General features: G+C 34.4%; 1 protein-coding gene across 1 annotated transcript; it reads right to left on the bottom strand.

Annotated features, from left to right (window-relative positions):
- Positions 1-272: 272 nt before the first annotated feature.
- Positions 273-13016, bottom strand: ANGPTL5 (angiopoietin-like 5). Its single transcript, XM_010079616.1, has 8 exons — positions 12787-13016; positions 10918-11065; positions 9800-9903; positions 9138-9231; positions 8155-8255; positions 3522-3642; positions 2312-2497; positions 273-1118 (listed from the first exon to the last, which is right to left on the bottom strand). Exons 1-8 carry the CDS (start codon positions 12883-12885, stop codon positions 799-801), a joined length of 1173 nt encoding a protein of 390 aa, XP_010077918.1. The 5' UTR covers positions 12886-13016; the 3' UTR covers positions 273-798.
- Between the last annotated feature and the right edge of the window lie 848 nt (positions 13017-13864).

The raw sequence follows: 13864 nt of genomic DNA, 5'->3' as shown, positions 1-13864 counted from the left end.
TACATGATCGTTCACAATGTGAATGCCAACAAGAATTAAAAACATAAGGCCCATATATCTGAAAATTAAAACTTCAAATTATATGAAATGTTATACATATTCTTTGGAAAAAAAAAAGTGTTAATTTGTAGTGAATTGTGAAATAGACAATGGTAAAGTGAAAATCTGATTACAAAACACATTGACTGTGAACATTAAATACAAAACAGACCATAGTTGTTTCATATCAGTATCTACCTTACCTGTATAAAAATCAGGCTGTGAGAGTATACAGAACTTTACATATGTGTTGATATAAGTCAGTGTTACCTTGCCTGATAAGGAATATAGAAAGAAGAGCTGGTTCTGAAAAATTATCCTAAAGTGAAGAAAAAGTATTCTTCCAAAAATATAACGATGGAAATGGCAGGTATATGGCTTTCTAAAAGAAGATTTGCTCAAATTATTTGTCAATTCAGATATGCAGAGAGCACAGAAAAAACACATTCAAAAGTCAGCATTACACTCCTTATAATTTTTGTGCTGGCTCTGAGATTGCATAAGACGCAGTTGAATAAAAGCTGACAAACACTATGTTTCATACATTTTCTGAAAGCTCCATTCTTCTTAGGACCTTCTTACTCAAGCAAGAACACTCCAAATGCTGACATTTCATAATAAAAATGAGTAATTGTATTATGGAAATATCTAATAAAGTTTTAAGACTGAACTGTTCAAGTGAAAATGAAAGGTATTTATGATGCAGTGATACATTATCCCCCACAACTGGAAGAAGAGATATATTTCTATTTTTATAGGTTAATGGAAATATGGATCATACATTCTCCGAATTTTCATTGAAACTGATTTAATTTTGACTGGTTTATTGTTTATTGTCCATGTATCCCAGTGAATCCCGGTTGCAAGAAATCTACCTGTGTAGCGATGAACACCATTAAGATTTGCAAGGCCACACTGGCTGAACCACCAGCCAGTGTTATCACTGAAGTTACTGCAGCTCTTCACAAGCTGTTCTTTAATAGTGCACACTGGCCTGCATCCATCATTATCAACATCAAATGTGCTGAAAGGCATTGAATTCTGGTTATCTTCTCTTCTGTATCCTCTAAATGCATCACCTAAGTACAACACATTAAACAGAAGGATAAACAAGTTATTTGTGGAGAAACAGAACATTTCTTGTTGCATACCTCACAAACTTTTCATCTGAATTTATTAGAAAAATAGATTTCTTCAAAAGTGGTTCTAGAGCACCAAATAATGAGCTGGCAATTTGTTAAAAACGTAGGAAAGAAAAAGTATAAAATGCTGAGAAGTGTGAAAGAAGTTGAAATTCAATGAAACATCTTTATATTATTGTTGCTTCTAGTGACACACACTGGCTATGAAGTGGAAGAAGAGAGAAGAGAAATTAAAAGGGTTGTTAACTTCAGATTTTCCAGTGATGTGCCCAAAGCCCCAGAGTGAGTCATGAAATAAAATGGAATTAATAAAACACAATCAGTGATTACTGGTTCTGTTTCCCTACTAAAGAAATAATGTTTCTTACAAATACAGGTAAAGCACCAACACATTTAGAGAATAACTATTATGTTAGTAATAAGGAACATTCTTGCATATTAGTAAACATGAGGCAAAAAAAAAAATAGAAAAAAGCAGTAAGACATGGTACAAAACAGAAATCTTTACACATTTGGTATAGCTATGACATTAAGGGAGGTCTGGAATTGTAAATTTACAATTTGGATCTATAGATCAACCAGTAACTGTTGTACACTGTAGGCCTAATTTGTTCCAGTTGGTTTCTTTCTGTATCGTTTTGTATGCCACTGTCTGGGCACTTCTGAACTAACCAAAGCAACAACATCAGGAAGACTTCCACTAACATCAGCAAATTTGTGATGAGATAATGGGCATCTAAAGAATTGAACCATTAGATAGATATATGTAAATACACACAAAATCCCTTCTGTATTAGATATTTATTCTGTGGACTTGAATCCGTTAAAGTTCCTTTATTTTCTTCATTAATTTTCTTTATTAAAGAAGTGTTTATTCAATTATTCCATTAAAGACCTTGAAGCAACACAATAAAATTATTTCTTACTATGTAAATATTGATGCTGGCGTAAACATTTGCTACATCATTAACCATTTATTTGCATAAGTGTTCATTATGCACCCAATAGAGAAAAGCAGATTAGAAATGAACATTTTAAAACTTAACTAAGTATTACTCTTTTGAATGTATTTTTTCACATTAAGAAAGGGAGCAGCTATCTTTAAATACTTTAAAGAAGGAGGTTCTTACCAGCACTTCCTGAATAACGCCCTAAATGGATCTTAAAATAACATGCTTCGTCCTCTATCCAAAAACCGTCATATGATGCATAGGCATGCTTGTCATTTTCTGATTCCAAATCCACATACAGACTGAAACTAGTGGCTTTTTGATTTACTATGTGAAAAATCTTCCTCAGTCCAAGCCAAAATTCCCCTAAACCAGAAATACATAGTCAATTAGCTTCTAAAAACAGAAGTGTAAAAGAAAAAATGGATTCCTCTAGTTTTTGTACTTTCCTTCCTGAACCAAGTGTAATACAAGTTGACTGATGTCTTTGAAAGACTAATGAAGGTACAGAGTAATCTTCCTACTTCCTTGGGAAATCCATGGAAAGAATTCCCATGTGCGCATCATCTTTTTTCTCTGTGACATTTTTAGAAAATTGTCCACATGATAACTTCCAAGCGTTCATCTTCAATATACCTTTAGAAGACCACAAAAATGAGTGTACTAAAGATCTACTCGATTAAACAGAATTCAATAGTATTCCTAAGGACAATACTGAGAAATTATAAATGTTAGCATTCTATGAAATGCAGCAAAACTAAAACCCTGTTCTGGAGACTTCCTGCCTCTATAAATCACACTTTTTCCCATGAAATGTTGCCCCATATGAGCTGTGCTTTTTTGCATAGTTGAGAAGTTTTGTGCTTCCATTGCAATCCCAGATAAACTCCTGCAAAAGGAATTAGCTTTAGACTTGCTGGATGAAAGGTGGCAGTAAAAAGGTAGCATCACAGTTGTGTTGGTATTAGCTATTGCAATATTTCCATTGTTTCTAATTTTGCAGGCCCTATGGTGAAATATTCCTGATTTTTCTCTTCTTTAAGGAAATATTTTGCAAATGTGATTAAAACCAACTAAGGCTTTTCTTTTAAGTCTGAAAATATAGTTTATATATTATTTCAGGAAGAAAATATCACAAAATTTTAAACAACTCATGTGAGATTGAGGATGGGCAGTGGCTGAAGACTCCATTAGGATGGTAGTCATTATTGAGAAGATCACACAACAGATTTGATGAAAAAAAAGTCTTAAGTGTGAATAAGACTTTTAAGAACCAAGAACTTCACTCTCTATACTACTAAAAATCCCACACAATTTAGTGGAATGTAGCTCACATAAAGACAGCAGAAACACTGGGTCCAAAGTGCTTTAGAGTATTTAAAATGAATACCAGAAAGGTCACCAAATCCATCCAGATATTCAGCCCATGTTCTCTGAAATGGAATGATTCCATCAGTTCTTTTCTGAACCACAGTCCATCCACCTCCTTGAAAATCCATGTCACACAAAACCTAAAGCAGACATAGATATGATTAAGCACTCTTGAAGCAGCTGTTATGAAGAAAACAGTTTAGTTAAATAAAGGTGGACTATTCAGAGCTTTGCTGAGCAATATTCCTTTCAAATACCTTAACAAAAAGCTCAAAGAAAATAGAAAATGAAGCTGCAGTATTTTCTTATATGTTTAAGTTGGACTGCTTGATTTGGATATTTCCTCAACCAGTAGAAACTGTTGTGTGTAAATGTCTGTTCATATCAGATATAACAAATAAGCTTTGATAAATACGGGGTCCAGTCCCACTGAATACATGAGATCAGCTCTCAAATTTATGTGTCTTTATGAGTCTTCACTAAAATTTGTGCCCAACGGCATGTCAAATGACAGGGGCCCAGCTGCCCTCTTCTCTGCTGTGGAATATCACAATATGTGGCACATTTTCACCTAAGCCCATTTAACTTTAGACACGTAGTTGAGTTTCCTAACTTAGGCATCTTATTGCCATTGTGTCCCTTGTAATCCCCCTTATACAGAGAAATGTGCATTCATAATGTGGCTCTGGGAAACCAAGATCTAAATCACCTTCTGCAGATGTCAGTCACCTCCACTGTCTGGAAAAAGGGCCCCTAGACCCTTGGCTGCTCACTAGGGATTTCAGCTAAGTGCCTAAAGTTAAGTGGAATGTATCCAGATCACTCTGGGTATTTTTCAGGTATGTCCCCCAAGCCAGAGCTTGACCAGTTCTACCAGAGATTAGAAATTCTGGGTATCCTAATGTAGAAAGGTGCATATTGCACATATAGACACTGCACCACCTAAGCAGTTCAAAGTAGTTCTTAGGGGATACTATGCTTAATAAGTGTTTGAAAACAGAGGCTCATTTATAAGGGTCTCCCAATGTGACTAATATCAGGAGGATTAACCTGGAAAATACCTATAGCCATAGAGCCGTTAAGCTACTTGTGATAACAAAAGTAACTTCAGAATATAATGCTGGCTATCAGTAAATCATAACAGTAAGCAGATGCACAAGCGATGGAGTAAAGGAGGAATTTTTTCTTCATGTTACAGGGAATGTACACAATGGAACACATTTCAGAAAAGAGAGATTTGCAGTCTTAGCCAATTGCTAAAAGTAGAGTCTAGGTGGAAGTCAGTTTAAGCCTCAAAAAAATTGTGTCAGTCTGAGCTTTATATGTTGCACCCCCATTGCCTGTACCAGCCAGGTATTTTTCACGAAACCAAAGACTCGTTCTTTGGCAAGAACACATCAACACCATATTCAGAACCTCTGTGACAACACCACCTTCTCTATGAACAACAAGAAATCAACAGGACAGAGAGGCAATGCAATCTAATACAACCTGAGGAATCTTGGATCTTCAAGTCAGTCAATGCCATTGGATGCTTTAAGCAATCCTTGCAACACAAATAATGAATGAATCATATTAAGAGTCATGTGCATGAAAGAAAATTTTGGGCTTTATTCCCTGGAGAATCACATGCTTATTTCTGTTACCCAAGGAGGGTGAAACTGGAATAAAATAAATACAGAAGATTCCAAAATGAATATTTAGATGCAAATACCTAAAACTCATTAAAAATAACCCCATTGCCTCACACTCTGTCTTGAGAAGATGATTGCATGCTTGGCTACTCCTCTCACTATGAGTCAGAAACACAAAGAGAAGCCCGCTTGGTCACAACACCAATCTTCAGTCCAATATAAATTAGTGGGAGTGTTGATAATTCTCAGAAGGAGCAGATTTGGTTCAACATGAAAGGTCATCAGCCAATTAGATATGGCACCAAAACAAACACCAGAGAAGTAAAAATATGAAATAGAGACACAAAAAACAGTCATCACTGTGTAGTTTCTTAATCCCTTATATGCTGGAACTGATTCAATTTTCTTTCTTAAAGCCTTATAATAGTTAATCCACTTTACAGCTTGTTCTGTGTCTCATATTATGCAAGGTATGAGGGGCATGACTGTGCCAGATACAACTTAAATTAAATGAGCGGGAGGATGCTTCTGCTGAATATTTCTTCCCTTTTCATCTTTAGTCTGTATAAGAGGTATACTCCAAACACTGTCTAGTTTGTCTGACCCACCTTAGAAATATGATTGATCATTGAAAAATGTATCAGAAAATGATCATTAATCAATTTTCCAGAAGTTAAATTGGTTTTAATTGTCTCATGTTTGAATGCTCAGATAAAAGCCCATTTTGGAATAACTTTCTGAGATGACGAGAACCTGCCACTACCACTGAAACTGGATATTCTTAGAACTCCTGGAATTCACATTTCAATTAGCTCAAGTTAAGCATCAAAATCGATACTCACTTTTGAAAACATGAGGATTCAGTCATGAAAACAGAAAATGAGAAAGGATCAAGTTGCCTACATAGTTTTCTTCATTTATTTTGTAGCTTTATGCAAATGATTCTGAAGACATTTTGGTTTAGTTTCAGTTACATTTAAAGGGCAGCTTATTGCTGAAAAGGTCCTCATTGAAATAAATTGTTTCATGCTGGCTTTGTTTTCTGATTTTTATTTTCTTACTATGGTTTTCTGCCTCTTTGTATTTTTCTTATTTTGATAGTCTGCAGAATTTACAGAACTCTTGGCTATTAGCCCCTTAAAATGCATTGCAATTTCTTGTTTATGTTTTAGTGTCTTGATATTTTTGTTCATCTATCATTTCTCTTGTACCCTTTTTATGCTTCAACACATGGAAGAATTTGCATTAAACAGTTTTCCTTAAAATAACATTCTTTATGAAACACACATCTTTTAGGTATTTTTCTCTGAGAACTTTTTGGCACTATCTTTTCAGTTCTATGTAACATCTACCAGACAAGAAATGAGATACTCATTTTGTGAGCGCAGAAGTTTCTTCTCATTATTTATTGTTACCTTGTGCTTTTAATCAAATTATTATTTTTTTCCTTTTGTTTCTTGTTCTCCTTAAGGAACCTTTCCACTCATATAACTGCTTCTCATATTCTGGCACTAAATGTGGAAAAGTTTCAAAAATACTTTTGAAGTGAAAGGAACTTTATCATTTCAGATTTATTTGCCAAAAGCTATAAGTGAACTGATAAATCACTTTTCTCACATAGATTAGTCATACCATCTCTCAGGAAAAGTAATTTGGGTGAGGTATGAATATTTCCTCTGTGGAATCCCCCTCAATCCAGAAGAAATTCTGAAACAGATGCATTTTGTACTGTGGTTCATCCTGGGGTAAGGCAGACAGCATTTTCTTTGTACTATAAATATGGTTGTTTTGTGGACACTTCTACCTGGTTTTGCCTTTCTTTTACGTGAGAGGAACTCACTGATGAGTTACAGATCTTTTCCCCAAGCTCGCTGCATTGTATAAAGAGAATGATATGTTTTTCTATCAGGGATCTGCAGAACCAAGTTCAATCATACTTCTGAAGCCTTTTCATAATGAGTTTGAGCTCTTTTTGTAGCATTTTGCATGGTTCCAATTGGCTAGAGATAAAGGGATTCATCCTTTGTTTGTTATATACAAAACAAGACTATAAAGTTAAGATATTAGATTTTACGATTTATTAACTGGCTTAAACTCCACATTTTTTCTCCAAAAACTAATGACCCCAGCATGCACTGCAAAATTAAAGGTTTGAAAGTGTCATATCTGTCTTTCCACTATGCATAAAGACTTCCCTAAGTGGAACAGCCTAAAATGGAAATAAACAGACAAAACAAAGTATTCCTTGTGTTTGCGTGGATCTGAATGTCCTGAACCTGAGGAAATTAACCCAAAACTCTCTTCTCCTAGATGAGCACACTAACTCTGAGCAATTTCAGAAGATGCAGGTAGTGATAGGAGGCATGACTGCTGCAGTTCATGCTGATTTCACCCTTTTTTCTTTGTCTTAAGAATGTATATCCTGCAAACTGGATACTAAGACTAAAAGTTTAGATGCCTCTCTGCCTCAAGACTGAGTTATAATGATGCTCAGACAAGAGCTAAGCACCTACTCCTCAAAATAATGTACATCTGCACCTATAGTTAGATGCCTGTACAAGATCATGGTCCAAGCTATAGGCATCAGTGGAGCCACCTCTCAGGAGAAGGCAATGGTATACAGTCTAGTAGAATAATTCAAAAAGCCAAAGGTCACATTTTAGGAGCCAAATGGATCAGTCACTTTGCTCCTCAGTTTTCCATCTCTGAAATAGAAAAGGAACGCACTTCTCAATTTCCAAAAGGGGTCCTGGAAAATATCTTGGGTTTTCCTCTTTGGTACATTTTACACTGTATATGAAAATGGATGATGGGATCTTATGACAGAGATTAAATTTCTCTGTAGAAAATGAGAAACTCATCAAAAATATAGTAATGGGACACACATATGGATGACTTAATACATTTCTTATTCATCTGTTGAGAAATTGTAAAGGAAAACACTCTGAATTGATTAAATATATTCTAAGTGCATATTCTCAAGCAAATTGTGACTATCCCGAGAGATAAATTTATTACCTCAAAAGGATAATTTGATCCTTCTGGATGGATAATGTACAGACCAGTTGGAGTTTTTGAAACTGAACCAACGGTATCTTTAATATCAGTGCAATCCAATCCTAGAGAACAAAGGATTTGATGAAGTTCATTAGCAAAATGTTAAAAAAAACAAATACAGTTTATGCACAGAATATTAATTTTCTTGGTAATGTATGAATGATCTCAAATAGCATTTTCTTGTCATGCAAACTTTAAAATCATGTTTTGACATTAATCTACCTTATAAATTAAAATCCTCTAAATTCCATTAAGCTCGGAAAGAAGGAAAAATTATATTGTATATAGAAAGTTCTTTCTAATCTTAACTGGTATGATACAGAAACTTAAAATTATGTATCTGGGTCTTATTTTACAGATTTTATTTGAGTAACACTTGCACTGATTAAGAAGACATTTTATCTTGGGAAAGGTTATCTTTTTCCTGCAAATATTTGTATTTATACTTGTAAAAGCATTTATATCATAATGTATACATTAAAAAGCCTTTGCTTCTAAGTGTTAAGCCAGGTTTGTGTTAAACACACTCTAGCAAGCAGTCTCTACAACCAGTAGGACTGCTTAGAGGTCGTTTCCTTTAGTTGGGATGGACACTACAAAGACCAACTTTCTAATTTTTCTAACTTTTCTAACTGTCCAGTGTTCAAGTGACTTCCATCTCATTTAAGAAGAATATTGCAAATGCTGAACACACTTTATATTTCATTACAAAAGAAAGTGCCATTTAGCAACATCAGGCCAATTACCAGTTGCAAATGATTTAAAGGATTCTTTATAATGACATTCTTAAATAGTTCACAAATTTTCCAGAGTTTATATTTGCATTCTAACACTGAATAAATAGTGTCAATGGTATAATTGCTTACCTTTACTTTCATTAGTTCTTTGACAAGTTACAAAGACAAAAAGGAAAGAGGTCAAGGCTAAATACAAAAAATACTTACCATGAGATTGAACTGCTTTGTAAGGAAGTGGATCCAAATGCTTTCTCAAAACTTCTGCATTCAGAAGAAGAAGTCTGTTCATGAGTTCATTTACCTGCAAATTCAAATAAAAGATCTTTAAATAGGTTGCAATAAGAATTTTACATTCTAAAGTTTTCCTTTTTTGAGTATTAGTGAATATAATCTGAAGTTAATTTTTGTGATTTATTAGTGATTCATACCTTCATTATGTGAATTGGTCCAATTTTTTAATTTTTGCATCCAAAATTATTCTTAGGCACAATTTTGTTTAATTAAAGAAAAGTCCTTAATTTTGATTAAGGCTTTTTATCTCTACTGAGTGAGTGCACAGTGTTTGTAAACTATGATCAGAGTTACTATAATATGTAATCTACACAAATATGGCAGGACTGCAGATAGGAAGCAATGTGGAGGAGTGGTCTATCACTTGCTCTACTGCCATGTATGCCACTGAGTTATGGACCAGGTGGTGCTAATCACTCCTTGTAGAAATGGAACTCACACTCTACCCGAGGTCCAAGGAATGGTGATACAGAGTGTAATTCTACGATTTTAATGTTAATATAAATGGTTAATTTTCCTCAGACAATACTCACAATGATAAATAATAAATAAAAATCTGTATGATAAAGAAAAAATACCTGATTAGAAAGGTAATCCAAAGAAGACTGTTGATCGTCCATCATGTTTCTTACCAGTTTTTTTGTACTTCTTGCATATTCAACAAGAGAGTTCTGCAAATTTCCTTTAAAATAAATACATTCATCCATTTTGTTATCATAAATCCAGAAATATTCTTGATTGAGTAATGACATATTTATTTATTATATCTAAGTGGATATTGAAGGTGTTTAATCTTAGGGTACCTAAAAGTGAAATTAAAGCAGTACACAGACCACAGATTAAATCCAAAGATGCTAAGAACCTTAGGCTTATTGGTTGCAGTGAAGATATCTTAAGAAGAGATGGCTCTTCTTAAGATTTGAAGAAGAATTTCATTTTATCCTTGGACAGCTTGGATAACCAGTTACTGGATACGACAGAAATACAAATGCAAATGATGAAAGACAAATACCCAATGTTTCCCGTCATCCTATATTTACTCATTCATTCTGCTACTTACTCATGCTCCTGGTTTTGCCTAAATATAGCCAAAAAATGCCAAAAATTCAAAAATTAAACTTGTTAGGTAATTAATAATACATATTAAAAATCATATGGGAAAGACAAAAATTTTGACAATTTTTTCTAAGGCTGATTACATCATTTGCTGTGTTGTTTGTCAAGGCAGGGAACAGAGAATGTTCTGTATAGATATCTAGAAAAGGCAAGCTGAAGTACAGGTTTCCTCACACTTATCTAACTAACTCCCACTGGACTAACTCCCACACACCTAACCGTGATGTTTGAATGAGGGACAGACACTCTTCCTCTCTAATGGAGAGAGCTATCGACATTCAGAGGGTGACACAGACTTAGGTGGGCTGAGCTGCTACCTGGATTTGCCAGTCCTCACCAGTGCTTATGAAGGGAGACTAGCATGATTATACCCTAACTTTGATGCATCAGCTGCACCCCAAAAACATGGCACCCCAAATTTTCTGAACAATACTCAGGCTGGGCAGCAGGGTCAAAGGCTGTCACATGTGCTCAAGAAGATTAAAAAATGAATTAGCACAGCATAGCATAGCGTAGCAGAGGATTGCATAGCATGGCATTGCATAGCTTGTCACTGAGAGTATTCTTTATGAATACATACTGCACATGTACTGTTTTTCCCCTCGCAAAATTTTAGCTTGAACATCACATGGTACAAGGCATTGTTCTTTCTGTTTTGAAATATCTGCAGATTTATTTTTCTCTTCTGCCTTGAGTGGTTCCTCCACAGCTCCAACATTCCTTGTGCCCTGTTGTACCAAACAATGGAGGGGGAAATAAATTGATCATAAAGCATATATAAAATAGCTCAGTCTGCCAAAATGAAGTTGATTACTCCATGGATCTTCCTTCAAAACCTGCTTTTTTAAAGCTTTATCAAGCAATAATTGACAGAGCTGAGTCCAAGGCCTGTCAGGTGTCTTCTGCTTAGCCATAACTCACAAGAGAAAGAGAGTGTCAGAGGTAAAGAATAACCTCTATAAATTTCAAAAATACCACCAACATTTCTGGTAAAGTATTCTGCCTGTGAACATCATGAACTGGAGGCAAGAACTTGCAAATCTTGCATTTAAGAAGCTCACATTTTAGGAATCGCCACACCCAACAGACATCTCAAATGCTAACACAGGTGTTTTCACTGGAAAGGAGCAGGCTTTTGGATTTACCACATAACAGCAAAACACTTTCACTCTTGAAAGTCCCTAAATTAATTACTTAGACTCTGATCATGGATAAGTTATTAATTTATGCACGCAAGCAGTCCCAAGCAGGTTGTCAGACAAAGCCAACATTAAAAAAATATTGTAAATGCTCTTATAGAGGAAAGAATAAAGGGATTCAATTCACAGGCATACAATTACCTGAAACAGTAACAATAAAAGCATTGGTAAAAGTAGTTACACCTATTAATGTTCTTTTAAAATAATATTTTCACATTTAATATTTTTTCTTCCATGGTGCTGTTTGACATAAAATAAGGGAATGCCTCTGACTCATCACTTAAGGAAATGCTAAAAGTCATTCCTGAAATATGTGTCATTGTAAAAAGACTAACACACATACATTCATTTGAGTCTTTGTTTTTTTAATTTCATAATCTCAGCAAAGCATTGTAGTATGTCCATACACTGTACTTTCAAATGTAAATAGGACCCTTAGAAACTTAAAGATTTTAATTAGAAAGAAAACTTATTTAGACTAGAATATGTCTTCAACATAATTGTTCTCTTTTCCTGCTTCAGGTTTCTCTTTCTGGCATTGGCACTACACTGGCAAAGCACTGAACGGTTTTTTTCATTATTTTTGCTTTTAAAAAGTGAAAGTTAAAATTACATAAAACTGTTAACAGGGAGATTTTACAAAAAATAAAAGTTTCTGAATTATTAATGTAATTGCATTTTGTATCTGGAGATAAATGCTAGAGAACTGAAATAATATGTTTCTTTAATTTTTAAATAAGCACCAAAACAAGGAAGAAAAATCTATAAGTAGATCACTTGAAACTTATAAATAGATCACTTGAAACTATGGTTTGTTCCAGGGCTTTGTCACAGATACTCACCAGATGTTCAATTAAATACTGTCAAGCAAATATTTTTAATCAATATTTATTTTTAACAAAAGCCAACATGAAACAGGCAATTAAATCTGACCTCAGTAATTCACGCAAAAACTGTGATTCTGCCAAAAACAATAGTCACTCTACATTTACAGCCATGCAGATGAGGTTAAAAATATGGCCTGACAACTGAGTTGTGATGAAGGACATTAAGACAAAAATGTTCTAATATACTGAATTCCTGCAACAGAAATTTATTTTCTTTTCTCTATCTGTAAATACCTGATTCTTCTGCATTTTCGTATCTATCCTGAATAGGCAATCTACATTTTTAAAACATCTGTCATCTTTTTGAGAAAACATTTGGTTAAATTCATTATGTTATCTAAGCAAAGTAATTGAAAATCTTACCTTAGATGAACAAGGCTTGACACTACTTATGACAGTCTCTCCTAAACTGAACAAAAAAATATTAAGACAAATCAGTGAAGTTACCCTAAAGCAGTTCATCTTTTACTTGAAGAAATGCAAACGTTTTGACGGGTTTCAAATTTCTGTGGAAAGGACTGTACACTATGAAATCCTGAGCTAACTATTTGGGAATGTCTGCAGCACAAAGAGCAGCCAAGACATCACTCCTTTAATGCCTGGATTTAATAAACCACATTTCAATTGCACAGTAGATTTTATATACTGCAGCTTGTACCCTGAGAGCAATTACTGCTTATCACCTTTACCTGACACATCAAACATGGATTTTCATTGTGATAAAATGGTGACAGATTTTCTTCTATGCTGTTTTGGTATATATTTGGTACTGAGTAGTCTGAACTACTTGAAAGAACAAGTATTAATCGACATTTTCATCTTTATACCAAAGTTTTTATCATTAAATGAAGGCATTTACAGTAGAGTCGTGGTAGTGCACTAGAACTGGTTGTGGAGACAATTTTAGAATATGTCCTAAAAGCAAATTCTAAATGGAAAAATAAAAAATAATTACTTTAAAATAATACTTTGTGTGACATTGAAAACTGTTTACTGCAGCACAATAGCAGACTCTCGGTCTTACTGGTAGCCTATCCTTAGGAAAAGGAGCATTGAGAGTGGGAAAATCATGCAAGTACCATTATTTTTACCCCTGAAAAATGTCAAAGGACAAGAAAATGTCCTGAAAAAGAAAAGTAAATGTAGCCCACAGAAACTTAATTAAAGCTGTATAGCAGATACGGACAGTTTTCACACACTCAGGTCCCTCATTTTTTGTATCTTGAAAACTGGATCTGACATCTTCACCAAAAAGTAAATTATTTGGAAAGTTTATTTGCAAAGTTCATAAAGGTCCAACAGATTTTTCAACTCCTCATGCACATTAGAAAATTTAGATTTTTTGTGATCCGGATGAATAAATGAAACCTCAGCTTCTAATGTACCACTGGGAGATAACGCCGTATAAAGAATCATCAGAATACCCTGTTCATCACCTTAC

This window comes from Pterocles gutturalis, unplaced genomic scaffold (genome assembly GCF_000699245.1).
Source record: "Pterocles gutturalis isolate BGI_N339 unplaced genomic scaffold, ASM69924v1 scaffold14309, whole genome shotgun sequence".
NCBI classification, from domain to species: domain Eukaryota; kingdom Metazoa; phylum Chordata; class Aves; order Pterocliformes; family Pteroclidae; genus Pterocles; species Pterocles gutturalis.
This window is presented reverse-complemented; position numbering and strand designations above follow the sequence as displayed.

What these genes read in the sequence shown, in the direction of transcription:
- ANGPTL5 (XM_010079616.1), bottom strand. Translation starts at nt 12,885, where the DNA reads ATGAACTGCTTTAGGGTAACTTCACTGATTTGTCTTAATATTTTTTTG. An exon ending in TGGATTACCTTTCTAATCAG is followed by an intron (nt 9,232 to 9,799) that starts GTATTTTTTCTT and finishes TTGAATTTGCAG; the next exon opens with GTAAATGAACTCATGAACAG. An exon ending in CAAAGCAGTTCAATCTCATG is followed by an intron (nt 8,256 to 9,137) that starts GTAAGTATTTTT and finishes TTTGTTCTCTAG; the next exon opens with GATTGGATTGCACTGATATT.